This window comes from Rhinatrema bivittatum, chromosome 12, assembly GCF_901001135.1.
Source record: "Rhinatrema bivittatum chromosome 12, aRhiBiv1.1, whole genome shotgun sequence".
NCBI classification, from domain to species: domain Eukaryota; kingdom Metazoa; phylum Chordata; class Amphibia; order Gymnophiona; family Rhinatrematidae; genus Rhinatrema; species Rhinatrema bivittatum.
Window position 1 is genome coordinate 49,593,957 of NC_042626.1, and position 20,810 is coordinate 49,614,766.

A 20,810-nucleotide genomic window follows, 5' to 3' on the forward strand; every position below is an offset into this window, starting at 1 on the left:
GTATAATCCACTTTTCTGCTTTTTGGGTTAGGTGTATATCTGAATGATGACCGCATTGACACAAAAAGAGATTAAACACAAATAATTTTGATTAAATCGATGATTTAATCTTTTGGTGCTTGATGAATTGGCACTTAAACCTTTATGGCTATCCCCATATCATGCTTGCTGCTCAGTTTATGAATTTGTCTTAACTGTTTGAAACCCCTATTTATTTGCTTGTCCTTAGCATGGTGCCTATGGTGCCTCTTGCTTCAGGAGGCCATAAACAGCCACGGACTTCCGATGTGCTTGGGGACAGGCGTAGAGGGACCTGCTTCAGAGCTGGCTCCGATGCCACGCAAGCTCGGAGAACGGTGCCCTGCATGGCCAGGGGGAGGCAAACATTTGGGAAGGCTGTGGGCAGAGGCACCCCTGAAGCGGTGGCATCCTGCGTGCCCGCCTGGATCACCTACCCCTACAGCCTGGGGGACCCTCATGGCAGGGAGGAGATCAAAGCTGGAGTATGGTCTGTGATAGCACAGCAGGCCGGAACAAATAGGCACGGGGGTGGGACAAGTGCTCCTTATCTGCTGAGGTCTCCTTGGACAAACAAGGTCTTTGAGGACAGAGGAACCAAATCATCTTCTTTGGCAGGGAGGCACCCCCCCCCCCCCCCCCGGGTTTGGCCGGAAATGGGAGCATTTTTCTCCCTCCAAAACCAACCCTGCCTGGGAGTGACTTAGATGGCTCTGCAGCTTCATTTATGGGTTACAATGCCATTCACCTCTAGGTCTTCAATGAGAGGAAAAAAAACCCCCCCAAAAACTACAAGTTCACAGATGGCATGAAGTAAAACCTGAAGTTGGGCGGTGACCTTGCTCCTGTGTCTCTGTATTTACACGATGATATCAGTCTCGAGAGGGCCCCTTACGGCACTCTTTAGCAAAGGCTTCGGTAGACAGTTGGAGTCTACATTGTTTTTCTTTCTGGGCCACAGTTCTTTGCAAATTGTCCCTGGCAGGCCCTGCTGTAGGCCTGCTCGCTCTCTGCAGGACACAGGGCTAAATTTGCTTGGCCGTCTGAGCTGGGGCGGGGCTCCGGGGGGAAAGCCAGGCATCCGCTTTCCCCAGCAAGGTTGCCTGGCGTCTGACCGGCCGCCTCCGTGCTGGCCCGCTTGCCCATGGTCAGGATGCCGGCGGCGTGGTTCCCCGTTCCGTGCAGCAGGCGGTAGAGGCGACTCTGGAAGGCCGGGCCGTCGGCTTTCCTCTTGCCCAGGGTCAGGATGCCGGCGGCGTGGTTGCTGTAGCCGTGAAGCAGGTCGTAGACGCGGCAGGGGCAGGTTCTTTCATGGCAGCAGGCCGGCACGTTCTTGGAGGCCGAGGCGAGCGAGGAGAGCAGGGCAAGGATGAGGAAGGAGCTGGTTCTCTGGATGCAGAAAGAGGAAGAGGAAAACATTTATCCTAAAGGCTGGTTTCTATTTCCGACATAAAAGAAAAACCACATGAAAGGCAACAGGGTCATCAGATTGACAGAGGCTACCGGGTCACTCTCTGGAACAGGCATCCTGTGCATTTTATCTCTTCTTTCTATCCTGTTTTCCATCGCTCCACCTCCTTCCTCCCAGGCGTCATTTCTCCCGACTTACTTCTTATTTTGTCTTATAACCTTTCTCACCCGGGTCTGCCTTTCAGTTTTCAGTCAATAGAAATCCCTTTCCCTCAGTGCAGCTAGTTTCCTCTTCTCAATCTCTCCTCAAAGGTGTGGCTTTCGGGATCCCTGGCCTGCTTTTATATTAATCTTTACACGTTTGTATCCTTCCTCCAACCCCTGCCCAGGCAGCTTTTGTGCTGAAACTTTAATCAAGAGCATTAATCACTTCACAAAGGCAATTTGGCAACCGAGGGTCAGGGTAGGGGGGAAAAGCAGGAGGGAAGGCCCAGGGAGGGGGGTGTTACAGTGCTCCTGCAGGGAGAGAGGCGGGAAGGGGGCCATGGCTCACATGTATGTGTGAGATTTTTATTATTATTTGTAATGGTAGGTGCACGCGTGTGTGTGTGTGTGAGAGGGGCAGAGGATGAGGATATTCCCGTACAATGCACACATCAGGATTCTCATAATGAGACAAAAGAATAAACTTGCCTTTTTTTTTTTTTCCAACTGCAGCAAACATTTGCTAAAGGCGCAAATGGCTGATCAAGACCAGATTAAATTCACCCAAGGGGATAGGAAACCTTAGCCTGGCTCTTCTATCCGCTCACACACACACAAACACACAGGGCGATGCAATATCGGCACTCGTAAAACTGGCGCTCAGTCACGAGCGTCCACTCTCCTAACGTGCGCCGATCCACCTCTCCTGGGCGAGCGATTTAATGTTAAAATGAGCTGCTGCGGTAAAAAGAAGGCGCTGGGGAAATTGTGCGTCCCTAGTGCCTCCTCAGCATCGGGCGCCCAGGAAAGGTACCTGTCAGTCTGGGTTTCTCCTACTCCTGGCATAATGTACACGGCCTGGACCGTGTATATTGTGGGTGTATATTCGGTGCCCAGGAAAGGTACCTGTCAGTCTGGGTTTCTCCTACTCCTGGCATAATGTACATGGCCTGGACAGTGTATATTGTGGGTGTATATTCGGTGCCCAGGAAAGGTACCTGTCAGTCTGGGTTTCTCCCACTCCCAGCATAATGTACACGGCCTGGACCGTGTATATTGTGGGTGTATATTCGGTGCCCAGGAAAGGTACCTGTCTGTGGGTTTCTCCTACTCCCAGCATAATGTACATGGCCTGGACAGTGTATATTGTGGGTGTATATTGGGCACACAGACCTTTTTTTTGTGACTTTTTTTTTTTATTCCACTTTTTGTGCTTCCTCCTACTTAGTATCGCGACGATATTAGTAGGAGGAATCACAGAAAGCAGGATTTTTTTTTTCAATGAGCCCCTGAGTGCGGCAGACCTGGGTGCATTGGCCATGCGGGAAATTTTTTTGAATCGCGGGGATTATTAGCCAACAGCCTCATCTACATGTACTTTGCATGTGATGAGCACTATTAGCTATGCGCTCGGTTGGATGCGCGTTTTGGACGCACTAATCTCCGTATTGCATCGGGGGGGGGGGGGGGGTGTGTTATGGATATGCATCCAAAACGTGCATCCAATCGCGTGTTAAGCTGCATGCCGGCCGCAGCGCACGGTGTTGCATCAGCTGTGCAAAGTGCCCCTGGGAAAATAAAGCGTAGGAACCTTCAGATGTGAAAGCCACCTCCCCCCTCCCCCCTCCAGTGAGGGATGTAGGGGTTTGCTCCACCTGCGCATTGTTAGTGCTGTGGCGCCACTGCCCCACTAGGTCTTATCACTTCTATAGCGCCACTCGAGGCATGGGGCGCTGGATAACGGGGAGCAGATGGTGTCAGAACAGCCCCCCTCCAGTTTCCAGGTGGAGCTTCGGGCTGGAGTCTGCGGCACAAATAAAGATTTCTGAAGCACATTGCCCAACATTTCCATCTTTTATATCATTTTTTATAAAGTGAAGTGGTTTTCCAATCTTGCTTCTGTCTTTATTATTTATTGTATTTTTATTGGGCGAGGAAAAGGGATTAGAAGTATTAGTAGAGGGACGAGATCTCAGGGATGGGGAGAGAGAGAGAGAGGAAGGAATGGTGGAAGGAGACGGTGAGAAGACAGGAGCAGGGATGGGGAAAATGGAAGGTAGGGAAGATCAAGGAAGGAGGGAATCTGGGGTGAGGAGAGAGGGAGAGGGAGGGAGGCTCTTTCTGGGATTGAGAAAAGGGAGGAGGATTAGGAGGGGTTGAGGGTAAATTCCCAGAAATGGGAGGAAGGGAATCCGAGATCAAGAATCCGACTGGTGGTGGATGAGGGGGAGAGGACAGAAAGGGAGAAGAGACCGGTATCCCTACCATGCTCCAGTCCTGCTCCCCTTTCTAACCTCTCACCCAATCTGCCACATCCACGCACAGTCACACTTGGTACCAATCCTGTCACACACAAACACTGTCCTCTTCCCCCACCCCCAATTCCTCTCTCTCTCTCTCTCACACACACGCTTCCCAGCTGATCCCCTCTCCTCCCGCTGCAAAGATCCCTCAACTCCACCCCGACTAACCTTTGTGGGGTCTGCTCTAGGTTCATCCCCTCCTGCCCCTAAAAGGGAAGGGGAGAGGCTGGATTAGGGAACAGAGCAGCACTGCTTGGAGCTGCAGTGTTGCTGCAGGCTCACCCCTTGCCCTGTTCCCTGCATATTGCCTGGGAGCGGAGGGGCTGGAGCAGGAAACAGAGCGCTGATCATGAGACTGAGTCTGCTGTCCCCACCCTGCAAATCCAGACCTGCCCCCCCCCCCACCCCACCCCAAAAGCATTCTCCTTTATTCAACCCAGCTCAGAGAGTAGAAAGTGCTGTCATCTTGTCAAAGTTTGCTTAATCTGAGCTACTAACTTTGCAAAAACGGAGGGTATATAACGGGGAAATACTCCTGGGAATTTGAGCCCCTATTTATATACTCTACAGCAAAATGGTTGAATTGGTATGTGCGTGAAATTTGTACTCAGAAACACCTCATTAAAGCTTCAAACTGGGTTACTTCTTTCACACTCATGGGAATCTATTTCTACATCTGATCTTCACAAAGGAGCACCGGCAAGAAATAGGAACACGGAGAGGAGAGGTTCACTTTGCTGGTGGCTGAAGAGAATGGGTAAGTACTGCTTGGGGAAATTTTAGAGCTTAAAATTTTGGGGAGAAGTAAACTATTGGGATATATTCTTTAGTGTGTTTGTTTATCTGTATTAAATAGCTAGTCAGAGGGCAGACAAAAACCAGGAGTTTGTGTGTTTGTCTTCCCCCACCTACCCCTAGCTCATCCTTTGATTTATAGGCAGGTGACACTACACAAAAAATAATAATCAGCCTTTTAACTTAAATTCAGAAATTTCCCACACCTTATCAAGAGTTTAATCATCCCCTTGTAGTTCACTACCAGATAGTGAATACACTAATTCATTTAAAGGACCCTAATTGTACACATTTCTACTCCCACAGCAACCTAAACTTAACTAGGAACTGAACAAAATTAAGATGAAGGCAGCAGTCCAGCAGCAAGAGGGGTCCTTCCAGTCTTTTGCACTGTATGATTTTTTTTACCCGCCTGTGACAGGTTGTATATTTGCACCCAGTGCAAAGAGCTCCTGGCTCTCAGAGAACGAGTCCGATCTCTGGAGGCTAGAGTGACAGACGTAGAGGAACTGAGGCAGACAGAGAGGTATATAGATGAGACCTTCAGGGACTTAGTAGCCAAGTCCCAACTCCAGTCTGGCAGCCCTGGTGCTGCTTTGTAGGAGGAAGGTCTCCTGGTCAGAGATCAACCTGGTGCAGCAGGAAATTATCCTGTAACAAGGACCTGCTCTCCAGGTGGTGCATTGTCCTCTCACACCAAGGATGTGTCTCCCAGGGCTTCTGCCCAGGAGAGAAGGGTCAGGTCGGCCGTCATAGTTGGTGATTCGATTATTAGGAATGTAGGTAGCCGGGTGGCGGGTGGGCGTGAGGATCGCCTGGTCACATGCCTACTTGGTGCGAAGGTGGCGGACCTCACGCGTCACTTAGATAGGATTTTAGACAGTGCTGGGGAGGAGCCGGCTGTCGTGGTACATGACATAGGAAAATGTGGGAGGGAGGTTCCGGAAGCCAAATTTAGGAGTTTAGGTTGAAAGCTTAAATCCAGAACCTCCAGCGTTGCATTCTCTGAAATGCTCCCTGTTCCACGCGCAGGTCCCCAGAGGCAGGCAGAGCTCCGGAGTCTCAATGCGTGGATGAGACGATGGTGCAGGGAAGAGGGATTCAGTTTTGTAAGGAACTGGGGAACCTTTTGGGGAAGGGGGGGGGGGGGTCTCTTCCGAAGGGATGGACTCCACCTTAACCAGGGTGGAACCAGGCTACTGCCGCTAATCTTTAAAAAGGAGTTAAAGCAGCTTTTAAGCTAAATCAAAGGGGAAAGCCAACAGCCAGTAGATGCTGAAAAAGCTTTTGATAGGCTTCACTGAGAATACCTTAAACAATTCCTGGGTAAGACTGGAATAGGCCCACATTTTGGCTTATGGATCTAAGAATTACACTGTCACCCAGAGTTTGCCTTAGAATAAAAGGGGGAAGGTAATCACTGATGGGCCGATTCAGTAAAGTCCACGGGAGAGCGGGCGAACGCCTGCTCTCCCGGCGCGCGCGCACATGCCACTCTCCTGTGCGCGCAATTCTGTATTTAAATGAGGCCCGGCGGTAAAAGCAGACAAAAGGAGGTGCTAGGGACACTAGTGTGTCCTTAGCGCCTCCTTTTGGCCCGGAGCGGCGGCTGTCAGCGGGTTTGACAGCTGACACTCAATTTTGCTGGCGTTGGTTCTCGAGCCCGCTGACAGCCACGGGCTCGGAAACCGGACGCCAGCAAAATTGAGTGTCTGGTTTTCGACCAGACAGCCATAGGCCGACTTCAAAATTTTTTTTTATACTTTTTGAAAGTTTAGGGACCTCCGACTTAATATCACCATGATATTAAGTCGGAGGGTGCACAGAAAAGCAGTTTTTACTGCTTTTCTGTGCACTTTCCCAGTGCCCGAAGAAATTAGCGCCTACCTTTGGGTAGGAGCTAATGTCTGAAAGCAAAATGTGCGGCTTGGCTGCACATTTTGCTTTGTGAATCTCGCGGGAATACCTAATAGGGCCATCAACATGCATTTGATGTTGAGGGCGCTATTAGGTTCGGCGGATTGGACGCGCGTTTTCGGCCCCTTACTGAATAAGGGGTAAGGGAAAACGCGCCTCCAGTGGCGGGTTAACAGTGTGCTCCGTCGGAGCGCACTGTACTGTATCGGCCTGTGAGTTGGGGAGAGAAATTAGGCAAGGGCTTCTGCTTTCCTCTCTCTTTTTCGCATTAGCAGTGGAACCGTTTGCACCAGTAAATATGAATAATCCGCAAAATCTCAAACAATAGAGCTGGAGAAGGAGCATCATGAGATCTCACTCTGAGGATGTTGTCCTTCTAAACACTGTCATTACCAATTACCGCTCTGCCAAATAATACCAAAAGAAACTCAGTCGCACGCCAATGCCTTGGGGCCTAACGTCAACCACCAAAAATCAACAGCGCTCATCATCCACCTGGCTTTACAAAACTTTGAAGTGTTTTCGATATTGGGCTGGGGACAACTTCCAAACAGCCCCACGGTAAGCAAATTACGTGGCTGATTGTAGCGTGTGCCCTTTATGCAAATTGTCAGTGAGAAACCTCCTGCTTTGCTTCTGATTGATAAGCAGCAAGCCAACGCACACGTGTAAAGGCGCCTATGCATCTTGTACCCTGCCGTCTGTGCACGTGGCAGCAAGGGGAAAGAGGATGGCAAAATAGCACATGTACACTTGAGAAAGAAAATCAAATTCATGCGTTGTTTACCTTCCCCCTTACCTAAACACACCAATAGGAACACATCTTAAATGCACCTAAAAAAATAAATAAAAATAGGCCATGTACCCCAGACCTACTTTTAACCTTTTTCTTGGTCAGCAAGGTTCAGCCAGGCTAATGTACATCTGTGACACACTTGGGTGTGAATACTGCCAACTCCAGAAGGATGAATCTAATTACTGAAAATTCATCATCAGCTTATATAAAACGTCTCGCTACCTGGTCAAGTCTGAACACCTAGCTAGCATCAAAGTTTACATTTTACCTAGGTTATCACATCTGTGGCAAATGCTAGCAATGTGTGCTCCTAGGAAAGTAGTAATATCCCTCCAGGATTCCTTTTCCCGTTTAATCAGGCAAAATAAGCCTCCAAGAGCTGCCAGATCTTTCCCTCCCCCCCCTCCCCCAGGGAAAAAGTAAAAAGGAGGAATAGGGGGGTGCCTGCCGCACTACAGCTAGTCAGCTTTACTGAACCAAGCAGCATCAAGTGAAAAAGCCTGGGGAAGAGCTGAGCCGAAAAGGTGCTGGGGAGCGTGCGCTTCCAGTTACAGAAAATTAAAAAAAAAAAAAAAGCTAAATTCCCAGGACGCCCTTAGTCCCCACGCCTATTCAAAATAACTTGTAAAGCTTTTAGTAGTTTTGAAGAACTGGGCTTGAGGACATTGGGACAACTCATAAAAAGAAGCTCCTTAATTAGTTTTGTTACATTCCAGAGCAACTTTGGGTTACTACAGACCAAGTTACATTCATACTTACTGATCCTGTGTAAGGAGGGGAATGGGTGTTGCTGGGCACAGAGAGATAAGGGGATGCTAGATAGGGGGTGGGAAGAGATGGAAGGAGGAGGGGTTGGGGGAAAAGGAGGAAGATTAGGCAGAGTGCTAAATAGGAGGGAAGAGGGAGGGAGGGAAGAGGAAAAAAAAGTGGGATGCCATTTTTTTTTTCAGCAAGCGTTAGTCAGGAGAGGGAGCTAGATCTGAATATTTGCTGCCGTAGCCCAGCGTCAATCAGCTGGATGCTCCGTTGCTTCTCTTTGGAGCACGCACGCCTCGTCCTCAATAACTACAAGCAGATGGAAAAGCTTACAGCTGAGGGACAGAATGCCTTAAGCAGGTTCCACCATGCTTGGTGCCCTATAACCACACCACATCTTATAACTGCTTCACTTTCCCCTTTCCTATGACTTATTCTTTCTCCTCTTCTTTTAGTTGTGCATCGACCATTGATATGACTTGTCTGGTACTTTCAACATATTCTAAAATAAAAAAAATCACTATAAAAAAAGAATAAATACTATGTAATAATGACAATCTTTGTCCTTTTCTCTATGCACTTATTGGAATCGGAAAGAGCTCATTTATTTGGCAATGGTTGTGTTTCTTTTTTTTTTACTATTTTGTTGCTTATTGGACACAATAAAGTTCTTTCTTCAAGTTAAAAAAAAAATACAGGTCTATCTTTTCAAGAAAAATATCTAAACAAATAATTAAGGAATTTTATTTCCTTCCACTTCTGAAGCTGTAAACAGTTGCAGAAAACAGGACATTAGCATCTCATCTGACTGTAAATATACAACGCACAGAGCAATAGCAAAGCAATTAAGTATTAAAATATAAAATAATTAAAAAAATTTTTTTTTAAAGATTGTAGGTGATGCTTTATCTGAAGATAAAATGGAGGGAGCTACATGGCTGGAGATTCAGCTTTTCAGTCCACCTTTGTGGTCTGGGAAGCTGAGATACCACTCCCTTTATGGATCGCTCTTACATTGGGCAACCAAAGGCAGCACCGCCTCCAAAGAATACAGGATAAGCCCCAGTGAAGTGGTAGCATTTTATTTCCAATTGTCTGTTGCATAAATTTATAATTCAAACAAAGCAGAGAGAGCAAAAATAAAAGGCAAATCATTGCTGTTTCAAAGGGTTTTTTTGTGACATGATGTACATTAGCATTTCCGAGGGATATGCTGTGATTTTAAAATATATTAGTTATATCGTTTTGTGTTGTTTCCCATCCGAAACGACACAAAGAAGCTTACAAAATATTTTTTTTGTCATTTGTTTTTAAGTGTGAGCAAAATACAAAATCAAGTATGTACATTGTTAAACATGTACATGCATTGTAAAATATAACACTCACTAGATTGAAACCAACCATATACATGGGAAAACAAAACGATATAGACATCATAAAACCGAAACAAAACATGAGAATTTTTTTCCAGGCACATCCCATAGTATCCCCTGAGTCTCCACTGTATGCAAATCTATCTCATGGATATTCATTATGGATGAAAACCAGATTTGCTAGGTGAAGCTCAGTTTTGGAACCACTGATGGATCTACTGACATTATGTTTTAAATTTTAATTCATAATTATGTTGCTATTGCCTTCCAGAGCCCGATAATTGTTCCTCTTTAATGATTTCCAGTTGGTTTCATTAGGTCACATCTGAAGAAAAAAAAAGACTATATGCCCTTGAAAAAGAGTCATGGACAGCAACATCTAAGGTAATTCTTAGTATTGAATCAATAAACGGAATCACAAACCTGCAAAGATCCTTTAATATTACAATGAGAATGTACTGTGTTTTTACCTTAGTGTTGGACGTTTCCATTGCTGGGAGATCACAACCGCTAGTAGACCAGGAGGACGACGTTCTTCATTCAGAAGCGAAGACCATAAATGCTCTTAGTTATGGCCCCCAAAGCAGGCAGACCTCACCTTGTTTTATATTCTTTCACTCCCATTCTCCCTCGTTAGTTTTCTCTTCACAATCAATGCTTTTCCAATATCTATACAATGCATGGGCTGAAACACACCCTTGGATAAGTCAAATACCATTGAAGCTCATGTCTTGACAATCTCATTCAAACAGGAAAAGATAAATGAGTAGTAGAAGTAATGACATACTTGAAGGTCTAGTTGTTGTTGAGTCGCTTGGAGACAGCTTAAGACTTTCCCCATTACTTGTCTTTCCTCATTATCATACAACTTCCATTAGAAAGGCAGGTCCTGAGCACAATAGACATTTTTTTTGTGTAACCTGGTGCTGTGAAGCACTAGGCACTAATTACTTGAGGAATTTTCTAGGACCTTTTGAGCCACAAAGATAGGGTAAGTCTGACAAACTCGAATTAGCCAAGATGAGTGACTACTGAGAGGAAACGAAGGAGACACAATAGATGGAGCATACTCCAAGGTAACTCAAATCTCTATTCCAGTGACTAATAGTTTCTCCTCAGCTTGCTGCTATATGACATAGTTAATGGACTGATATAGTTGAGCAATGGGCACATCAGACAATGGTGCCTCAGGGCCTTCTCCTTCATTAAAAGATGGTCTTTTAATTTGGGGTAAGGGGGAGGCAATTAGCACATAAGAAAAAGGAATCCAGGGCTCCAAAAATAGCTTTGCCAGAAAAACATGCAATTGTGAGCAGCGAATGAACAGTATGCAAACATAAAGCTTCTTTTTTTTCTGGTATGTTTAAATGTATAAATTTAACAAAAATGGTGCTCAAGAAAACCAGAATGTCAGGTTGCTTAGAAACTGTACAATAATATTGCAATTTGTTCACATTATGAATTTTTTAAAGAGTTGACCCACTGTACAATGTATAAGCAGATTTCTGTACATTAGTTTTTAAGAATGCATGGGTTTCCTATCCAGATGGGACAGGAAGGCTGAAGAAAGGAGGCATATATACCTTGCAGACTACCAGAGAAGGGGTGAACACTATAGGGGCTCAGGGACTTCAAAAAGTGTCATTGTTCACTAGATGTGGAGTTGTTAGTGGTTTTGAAGAGGGTTTTAGATATGTAGCCTTCCAATATAGTTACCTTTTTGTTATGCTCTTAAAAAGTGGAGATTACAAGGTTGGCCCAGTGGGGGCCATGCAGCAGATCTGGGTTTCACTGCCAAGCTTTGCTTCTGCTCTTACTGAATGGAGGCAGAAGTCACAAGTACTGTGTTCTGCACTGAGCCATGGTTTGTGGCTTCCCCCGACCAAGGATTACTGCTGTGACAGCAGGGTGGGGGTAAGAAACTCAGGTAGTTGCAAACAAAGGTTCACGTCCATCAAGGTCATGCCCTATGCCAGCCCTGGCGTTTCACTGCACAAGGGCATAAGTTACGGATCTCCAGGTGGACAATTTTTAAGGGATTGTTCTGGGTAACTAAGGAGTTACCTGCCGAGAGCCGCTCTGCTTTCAGTGGCTACATCAAGCAGCACAAGTTTCACAAGATGGCTAGATTTAGCCCCGAGGGGGAAAAAAAAAGGATCATTGCTGGGGTGGGAGAAGTAACGTGTATGCACGATTTCCCGTGGGGATCCTTTTCTGTAGTTAATGCGGGTGCAAGGCCCATGAGCACTTTTGTACCTGTGGATCTTGCAGAAGCCGATTTTCAAGAGGGAAACTACCTCCATGGCTTCCTTTTGTAAATCAGATTGAAGATCCATGAGTGCACAGGTATCCAGAGACCTTCAACCTACCCCCAGAAACTGGAAAACTGGGGTTGGCTCAAAGTGTCCGATGGATTGGAGAAGACAAAGGACAAAGGTATGGTCCCCTTCTCTGTCCATAATGGAGATCTGCGTGGAGAAACTGCTCTTACGCTATGAGATTTAGGATGTAGTGAGATCTCCCATGAAAATAGAGAGGTGATGGACATTGGCCTGTAGCCCTGTGACTACAAGATGGGTTTCTGTCCAGACAAGAAAAGGGCAACGTTCCAGTAGCCGCACTGATACTGCACTCTGCGATACTTTGTATTGGACTGACCTAACAATTATCCGAAAAGTGATGTTTTACACGAGCTTTCCAGGCCATCTAGGGGTTTCATGCCACATACGGTCTGGAAAGCGCATTACACTACCAGCTGTGGATAATTCTTAGGTTGGGTCAATAATAGACATCCCAGATAGGAGAGGTGACACATGGTTGCCTCTTCTGACACAGGGTGACACAGAGAGGCAAGTATGAGAGCGAGGCATGAAGACCAGGTGCAACTATCTCCCAACACCTCTTCCTGCAATGGCATTCCCACTGATCCACTTCCGTGAGCGCCTTATTTACAGACTTCTAAAACGGTTGAGAAAGGAAAGTACATTTTGGCATGTTTCATTTTAAACATTTTTATTAATATAATTATTAAAATATATCCCTTTTCAGCAGGGATCAACAAGATCATGTATCATCAAACACATTTCCCTGGAAGTGATGAGGAGTTATTTTAGTTAAAAACCAAAACCAAAAGGAGAAAAACAATAACTGGAAAAATACACGGCATCTCATTGGAGGGTGATCATCACGACATGAGGCGGGCTCTCTGAAATCAAGATTCATGCAATGGGCTCCTAAGGGGTCCCTGCCGTGATGACAGTCCCTACGATGAAGTGCAAGTTTCAAGAGCTGTGGCAACAGCAGACACCAGGGGATGGTCATGATCTACTAACACCAGCCTCAACTTCCTAGTCCATTCTCACTATGCAGTAACTTGAGTTTGTAATAATCAAAATACATTTTAAGCAGTGAACTGAGTAGACAGAAGCTGCAAGTTGCCCCCTCTAACCATCTGCAAAGCTCTCAGACTAGTGGATCTCGTACCTCATTGTGTTCCCCTAGAGCTCTGTATATAATTGAGTTCTGCAAACCCTGACAGAGGAATGCTACACCATACAACACTGGGTCGGTTTAGCTCCCATCCCCACTGATTCCAGTAGATGATCTTGTTGGGCAACTTGGAAGCCCTCTGATCGAGGCCTAGAGAAGTTTAATCCTTCCTTATGTCTCCTCAGCTCTTCCCTTCTCCCAGGGCTTGAGCACTGCACTTCCCCAGCAAACCCCATCCACAAGCCTGTAAGAAAGACCCAATCTCATTATGGCACGACTCTGCCACCAATCCTCAGGGATTTCATCCTAAACTGCCACCGCTACACATCACTAGCCCGTACGTTGCTAGAGGTTTCCAAGTGGCATATAACCAATGAGTGCCAAAAAAAGGGGGGGGGGGGGGAAAGAGGAGGGCATGGCCCTGGAAATAGTTCCCCTCCCCCACCAGCTCTCACTTGGAAATCTCTGGCATTATACAAGACACCGCCTGCCTCTAAAACATGCTGCTCCTTTCTGCTCTTAATAGGAAATAATTTTGAAAAAAAAAGGTCCCTAAAGTAAAAGGGAGCTAAACAAATCTGTTCTTCTGTTCTATAGATCAATTTCTGGGGAATTAAAGGAGTCTAGTTCAACCTCACCTATAAGTGGAAGAGGCTGGCTGCTGCCATATTGAAACATCTCACACCAAGCACAGCTGGTCCTTCCTGCCTTCCTCCAGCAATCACATGTGCCAATCCCTGGCTGCTAATTGGTCACAGCACCATTAAGCATGCAGAACATGGTACGCCTCATCGGACAACTGTCATGGCCGCAGCATCTTATTTGTTATGTTCAGACAGAGAACAGAAAAAGTAGCAGACAGGAGAAGGTGCCTGGGCATGAGCCCGGAAATTAGGAACTAATGCCTTTTGCTCTTCGAAGGATAACATCTATGCTTTTCTGTGTGACAAATTAAGCCCTACCCAGTGTCATCAAAATAGCATTTTCACTGGAGGATTTAGCATGACAAAGCTTTCCATGTCCATGTTTTAGCACCAAGTTATTACAAAGCTTGGTGGTAAGACTTGGAAGGAGGCATGGCTGCTGGATCAAGTCTGAGACTCGAGGACGATGACAAGGCACGGAACAGCCCACCAGTGGAGATGAGGGAGGCCACTAATGAAATGAGATTTAAACATGCTTGGGACTGGTACAGAGGGCAGTGCTAGGAACAGGATTAAGAGATTGGGCAAAAGACATGGGGAGAAGCTTGCAGCTATTTAAGGGTGGAAATTGATTTGCTCATCTAGCTAAAATGGTAGAGAGCCAGAAGAATCATCTCAACTGGCCGGACTGGGTGGGCCGTTTGATCTTTTTCTGCAGTCATCTAGTGTTACTATGTTGTTATGAGGCAGAACGACAACAGATGAGGTCCTCATCTGGGCCTGTAGGTTCAGGACAACTGCCCACGGAGAGCACCAGCAGTGGTAACATTGCCAGCTGTCTGTGGCTAGTCAGTACATTTTCCTGGGTGGGAGTCAGGGAGTGTTAATGTCAGTGAAATCAAAGGAGCTGCAGTCTGACACTGCAAGAATCCACCCCCTGGAAATCCATGGGAACTTCTGTACCTACTTGGGGCATGCACTGTGAGGGCCTGCCCACGTGCGTGTGTATGTGTATACCACCAGCGGCAGTTGTCAGAGGAAACAGGCCCCTATGGTAACCTTCCTCTGCAGAGTAGGAAATGCCTGGGACAGCAAACCAGCAGAGGTGGTGGTAACCAAAACTATGGCAGAATTTAAGCAAACTTGGGACAGATATAGAGTGCAATGGTAAAAGCAGGGGTGGGCTTTGGTAGGGTACAAGAAGTGGAGGGTCTGTGCATCATGGACACTTGTATGCTCACCTATCTGGAAAAGTAAGAGAGCCATAAAGCAAGATAGCAAAGTCGATTAGAACAGGAATCAAGGGTGATGGGTATCGGTCGGTGGCAGGGCTTTGATGCACTCTCATACATGACTGGGGAAGGGCAAAGAAGGGGGAATGACCATAGCTAGACTAGTGTACATGGTCAAGCTTGTATAGTAGATGGGGGGGGGGGGGGGGAGAATTCCTTGTCTAGTGCCATCTAGATGGGAACAGCTAGTCAAACTACATAGGCCATATGGTTCATATCTGTCAACATCCACTACGTTAATTATTACCCAATTAAATCCAGATGGGCTGCAGCCGAAGAGAGTAAAGCTATTTTCTCTAGACTGAGATATGTAAGAAAAATCACAAAAACATCCGCTGCTCCCAACCCAAAATCCACAGAAGAGGTGGATAAAGTCATAGATATGGGGACTTTGTTACTGGGAGCTGCTTTGTTTCCAGATTTGGGTTGAAATCATCAGAATTCCTTTCTCAAGGAGACGTAGAAAGTGCTGGGGTTAGGCAACTCAGATAAGAGAAGGGAGACGGCTGCAATTTTCAAATACATAAAGTGGATGCTGCAAAGCCTCCATAACATCTGTGGCAGTCCAAGTGTAGATCCAGTACGGATGATCTTTGTTCTCCCTCTTCAGTGGGGACAGGCGAGAAGTGACAAACGTAACAGCAGGGACATTAAGGAAAAATAAAACTTTCTAATGGCAGGTGCGGTCAAACACTGGAATAAGTCGCCTAGGAAGGAAGTGGGATCTCTGTCTCTGGAGGATTTTAAGATCGGACTTGTCTAGGGGGATCCAGGAGGCAGAGGACGACTTAGGTGACCTTGTGAGGGCTCTTCCAGCCCTACCTTTCTCTGAGTCAGGGCCTTCCAGAGAACATCCTTTATTCTTTTACAACCTGGTGTTCTACTATTTCAGATTCCAAAAAAAAAAAAAAAAATAATGAAATCCCATGAGCATACCTTCTACGTTTTAAAATCCCCCCCCAAAAAAATGTTTTGCCATCTTTTCAAACAAAATCCCTTTTGCATCAAAGTTCTGCTTGCAGGTCTCTCTCCACTGGCCTCCTCACTCTCGCTGCATCGCTCCTTCCTGGAGTCTCTCTCTTCTCCTGAAGTATTCACCTGCCAGGCGGCAGCAAGGGGCGATAAAGGGATTTAATAGCAGCATCCCTGATCCACACCTGGCCGTGAGCTGTGCATCCCTGATAAATATTGCTTATATCCTTGTTCTCTGAACACACTGGGAAAAAATGTTTCTAAGAAGGGAAGATGGAGCCGGGGGCAGGAAGTGGCAAAATCTGGTTCCAGGAGAGATCTGTGCAGTGCATGCAAGAGGGGGATGGGTGCTCTGACAGTGGGGAGCGCTCTCTTGTGGATTGGGTGGCCGGTAAATGCGGTCCCCTGTCCTTGGCACAGTCTCTCTCTCTCTGGCGGTTTTGCTTCCCCCCTCCCCCCCTCCGCAGTCAGCAGGGTCCGGTGTCGCTACCCGCCTCGGCCTCGGGGATGGGCTCCAGAGTGGTTCTGAGCCGGAAGAGGTCGGGGGAGGCGGAGCTGTTCTTGCCAATGCCACAGGACTGGCCGGTGTAGTGGATCTGCCGCAGGTTGTCCAGGGCTTCATGCTTCGCCTGTTTCAGCAGGTCCGCCTGGCCCTGTGGGAGGTTTCAGAAAAACAAAGAGAGGGGGAGAGCTGCAGCTGAAGCACACATCCACTTTATAAAACACGGGCCGTGTCGGAGGCCTTACAGAGCAGACTAGAAAGAGTTCCCGGGGGAGCCACACGGTGCCTTACTCACTGCAGGCTGAACCTTTGCAGGAAGCAGGAGGCTACCCACCAGGCACCAGCGTCAGGCCGAGCCGGTCCTGGTTCCAGCCCCACTGCATTTAGGGACCTGTAGTTTGTCAGAGAAACTGGAATTAAAAGTCCACCAAGGTACTGAGGCAAAAACCAGGATGGGCTCAGCCTGACACTGTGGAACACAAGGATGCAACAAGTAAGTTTAAGCAGCTGCTAAGCCCAAGGCCATTCATTTGCCTTATCGCAAGATCTTTGTTGAACTGGTGTTACAGTAAGGCGTGTGTGTTAGCTATTTCTTCTGTAGACATTACGCATCACAGTCATTTTGATTTAAAAAAAAAAAAAAAAAAAAAGTATAAAGAAGTTACAGAATCTGCTCTTGGGCAGCCATATACCTGCATGCAGCATCACTTCCTGCCTTAAAGAGAGCAGGGGATGATGGGGGGTGAGGGAATAAGAACATAAGAAATTGCCATGCTGGGTCAGACCAAGGGTCCATCCAGCGAGAGGGTGGGAAAGTGAGAGGGTGGAAGGCCTGACATATCAGGCCTGTCAGGTCTTTTGTTTTTAAGTTACGCAGTAATATTCTAAATATAGTCAGGAAGGGTTAAAAACGTTAGGATTGCTCTGAGGCACGACAACCCTTATCCGGATAGCGCACCTGGACAACTCCGAATATTAGAATGATCTGGGCAAGTTATCCAAATAACTCTGCCTGCCCTGAAATGCCCCCAACTTATCCAGCTAAGATGACGACCAGTTAGAGGGGTGAGAAATTTAAACCTTGGGGTATCAAAAGTTACCCGGAGAAATATCTTTGAACATGGACCTCAATGCTTATTTAATGCCTAAATTTACGGTAATCACTCTTATGCTGTGTTGTACCTGTGACAAAGAACGTATGTTTTCTATTTATGGGTAGACTGCTAACTGTAACCTACTGAGATACAAATTACTGGTTTTCCCAGTATTGTGAAGCCTACACTTGGAACTCTGCTGATAAATAAGCCCTGATATGTGGACGAGAGAGACTTCTGCAAGCTGCACGCATACCTGGGCAATCCTAAAAATGTCCACTAGATGGCAGCCCAAGATTACTTTTGTAAAACTGGCGCTTTCAGCTAGGCCACCTTAGTTCACAGTGGGTAAGGATGTGCCACTCTTTACACTGTAATTCAAACAGCCCCCGCTTGGAAAATTCATGATTGTGTGTGTGTAACTGGCACCAATACTACCTGTACAGAATTACGCCCTCTCGGGATCAGGTGTAACTTTGTATTTCTTATTTTGTTTATATTCTGCTTTTTGGCGCTACAGGGTAGATTACATTCAGGTACTGTAGGTATTTCCCTATCCCCAGGGGGTTTACAATCTCACGAGCCGATACAGTAAAGAGCAGCCGAGTTTGCGCGATTTTTAACGTGAATTAGACGTGCATTTTAGGTGCGTAAGACGGACGCGAGATTCAGTATATGCTGAAACACGTCCTTAGCGCGTGCTGAAAACGACGCGTTACAATTAGCGCCTGCCGTATGTAGATGGTATATTAATGGTATTTAATGGCCGGATTAGCTATTCCCCTCGATACAGTAACGCATGCCCAAAGTTTTGCGTCTTTAACCTGCACATTTTCTGCGTCTTTACTCTATTTTTACCGCCTACCCTGACCCTGGCATTAGTGTGCCAGGGTCAGGGCAAGGTCAGTGAATATCCAATGGACAGCGTCATGGACTACATGTATATATTGGCTTTGGCGATCTTTTTTCTACGGGTGAGAACCAGATTAGAATTCGCTCGCAAAGCATTTCTTAAACAGCCTATTGGAGACAACAGCCAACAGGGGAACCCGGCACAAAGACTGCAGCAGGTTTGTATTATGTGTTTGTGAATATCCAACGGTAGCATTTTTCTGTCTGGGCGTCTCTGAGGCTCTGCAGGTCCAGCGGAGACACGGACGCCTCTACAGACGCCGGGAGAAGGATGCTGCACCCGACCTTCCTCCAGCGTCTAGAATTAGGCGGCGCTGAGGCTCTGCGGGTCCAGCGTAGACATGGACGCCTCTACAGATGCCGTAGAGAAGGATGCCACGCCACTGATGGATGCTTCTTTCCAACAGACCCCGCATGGACACCGGGAGTCTTGTAGAGGCCACTGCCTTGAGCGACCGGACGTGGAAGGTAGTGGGGCCTCTGATCATGGACGCCCGGGTGCTCAAGGCAGCGGCCTCTACATGACTCCCGGTGTCCATGCGGTGTCCAAGCGTCCATTAGTATTGCCTTTTACCTGCTGAAAGCGTTGCCGATCTTCCGAAAGATATCCAAAAGGTACCACTGTAACCGCTCTGTCCTGGCCCGAACCAAATACAAAAGGACTTTCTTGCGACTTATATACACGTTCAAGGTAGGATTATGACACGGCGATGATGTCACAAAGGGGGGAACAACGGGATAAGTTTCCAGATCGATGAAAAGTTTGGAATTCGTTACATTTTCAAAATGTGACATTTTCCGTTCCATTGAAATGACTCGTATGGAAGCAGCGCGCCCTGGATACCGTATAGGAGTTCTATAACGTCCTATACAGTAAAATCAATAGCGAGCGCCCACTGCACGATAGACGCGCCTTTGGCGCCGCTTGGATTTGCGTCTAATTTGAATACCGAAATAGAGCGGATTTGGAACCAAAATGTGCGCGCGGCAAATGAGCGGGCGCTGGACACTGCCGCACTTTATTTTTTACGCATCGGTACTGCATCGGCCTGTAAGTTTGTACCTGAGGCAATGGAGGGTTAATGGAGTGGCAATGGGTCTTGAAGGCTGGCTTCCCTGCTGCTCTAACCACCAGGCTGCTCCTCCACTTCCACCTGTGTGTAAAATCTGTCCCAGCCCCAGCTTCGCACCTCCTGGAATGCGTCTCTGCAGGGCATGCAAAACATGCACGTGAAATTGCTCTTGCGGGCACTTTCCCATGCACAATCCCTCGGGCAGTTTTCAAAAGGCTGTTCACGAACATAAAACCGGGGTTTATGTGCGAAAATGTTTTTGAGGAATGGTCTTGCGGTTAAGTGCAGAAGGCTGTGAAGCAGAGAAGCCAGGAGTTCAAATCCCACTGCCCCTCCCTCCTGGTGACCTTGGGCGAGCCACTTCTCCCTCCACTGCCTCAGGGTGTGAACTTAAGATTATGAACCCTCTGGGGACAGGGACCTGCCTACAATACCTAAATGTAATCTGCTCTGAAGTGCCTGAAAGGCAGACTAGAAATCAGATAATAAATATTTACAGATTCCTGCGTAAGGCATTCTGACGCTTGGATTTACCTTCAGGACGGTGATGTTCCAGGCAAAGCTCTCTGCTGCCTTCTGCAGCTTCCTGCCCTTCAAACCTTCCTTCGCCCCGATCCGATGGAAATCTTCGTGGAAGTCCAGGCCTACAAAACAGAAGGTGGACATCACCCTCAAACCCTGATGTTAAAGAAGCAGAAACCATCAACGAGGGCTTTCTGGTGATGCAAGGGGTGGGGGTTGAGACAGCTGGTGCTCTGCTAATGTCGGTCGTGCAGGATTATTGCCTGGGAAGCTGCTGGCGTGGGATCGGGAGGGCATCCGATGGCAGCACAGAGGAAGCAGAGGCAAGATGATTGCTCTGCATCACTCTGCGGCCTGTCAGAGCCCTCTTATTTCATGTACCGTGTGCTCTCTTTCTGGGAAGCAGGCGGTGACGGATGGGAAAGTTTGTTTTTACAATGCATATTTTATTTTCAAAGTCCTTGTGAAGCGCCCGTTATGCAAGCTTCATCAGCATGTTGAAATATATGGCCAGGAGATTAGAAATGATGTCGGTGTTGGGTGTGGGAGAGGCCAGAATCTATTTGGGTCTAAATATGCTGCGCTTGGCTCTCTGCATGGATCTTGGGGGACAATTTGGAATGGCCTGCAGTGTCTTCAGCACACACAGGCAACTTTTCTTTTTTTTTTTTTTGTAATTAACATTTTTATTGACGTTTGATAAAGGCAAAATAAACATTAGTATGACGTCAATACATT

At 47.0% G+C, this 20,810-nt stretch overlaps 2 protein-coding genes across 5 annotated transcripts in view; both read right to left on the reverse strand.

Moving 5' to 3' along the window:
- Positions 1-716: 716 nt before the first annotated feature.
- Positions 717-12,435, reverse strand: HCRT (hypocretin neuropeptide precursor). Its single transcript, XM_029572747.1, has 2 exons — positions 10,043-12,435; positions 717-1,407 (listed from the first exon to the last, which is right to left on the reverse strand). Exons 1-2 carry the CDS (start codon positions 10,061-10,063, stop codon positions 952-954), a joined length of 477 nt encoding a protein of 158 aa, XP_029428607.1. The 5' UTR covers positions 10,064-12,435; the 3' UTR covers positions 717-951.
- Positions 12,436-12,563: 128 nt separating this feature from the next.
- Positions 12,564-20,810, reverse strand: part of LOC115073856 (inactive phospholipase C-like protein 2) — a 109,954-nt gene continuing 101,707 nt past the window's right edge. For all 4 annotated transcript variants that reach the window (XM_029572743.1, XM_029572746.1, XM_029572742.1 and 1 more), the window contains 2 exons: positions 20,085-20,194; positions 12,564-16,622 (listed from right to left, as the gene is read on the reverse strand). In XM_029572743.1, coding sequence (XP_029428603.1) covers positions 16,437-16,622; positions 20,085-20,194 — 296 coding nt within the window. In that variant the 3' untranslated portion in view covers positions 12,564-16,436. The remainder of the gene's footprint in view (positions 16,623-20,084; positions 20,195-20,810) is intronic.

Bases quoted from the DNA above. Each gene is read 5' to 3' on its own strand.
- HCRT (XM_029572747.1), bottom strand. From the start codon at position 10,063: ATGGAAACGTCCAACACTAAG. The intron at 1,408-10,042 runs GTAAAAACACAG...TTCTGCATCCAG, and splicing joins TGGAAACGTCCAACACTAAG to AGAACCAGCTCCTTCCTCAT.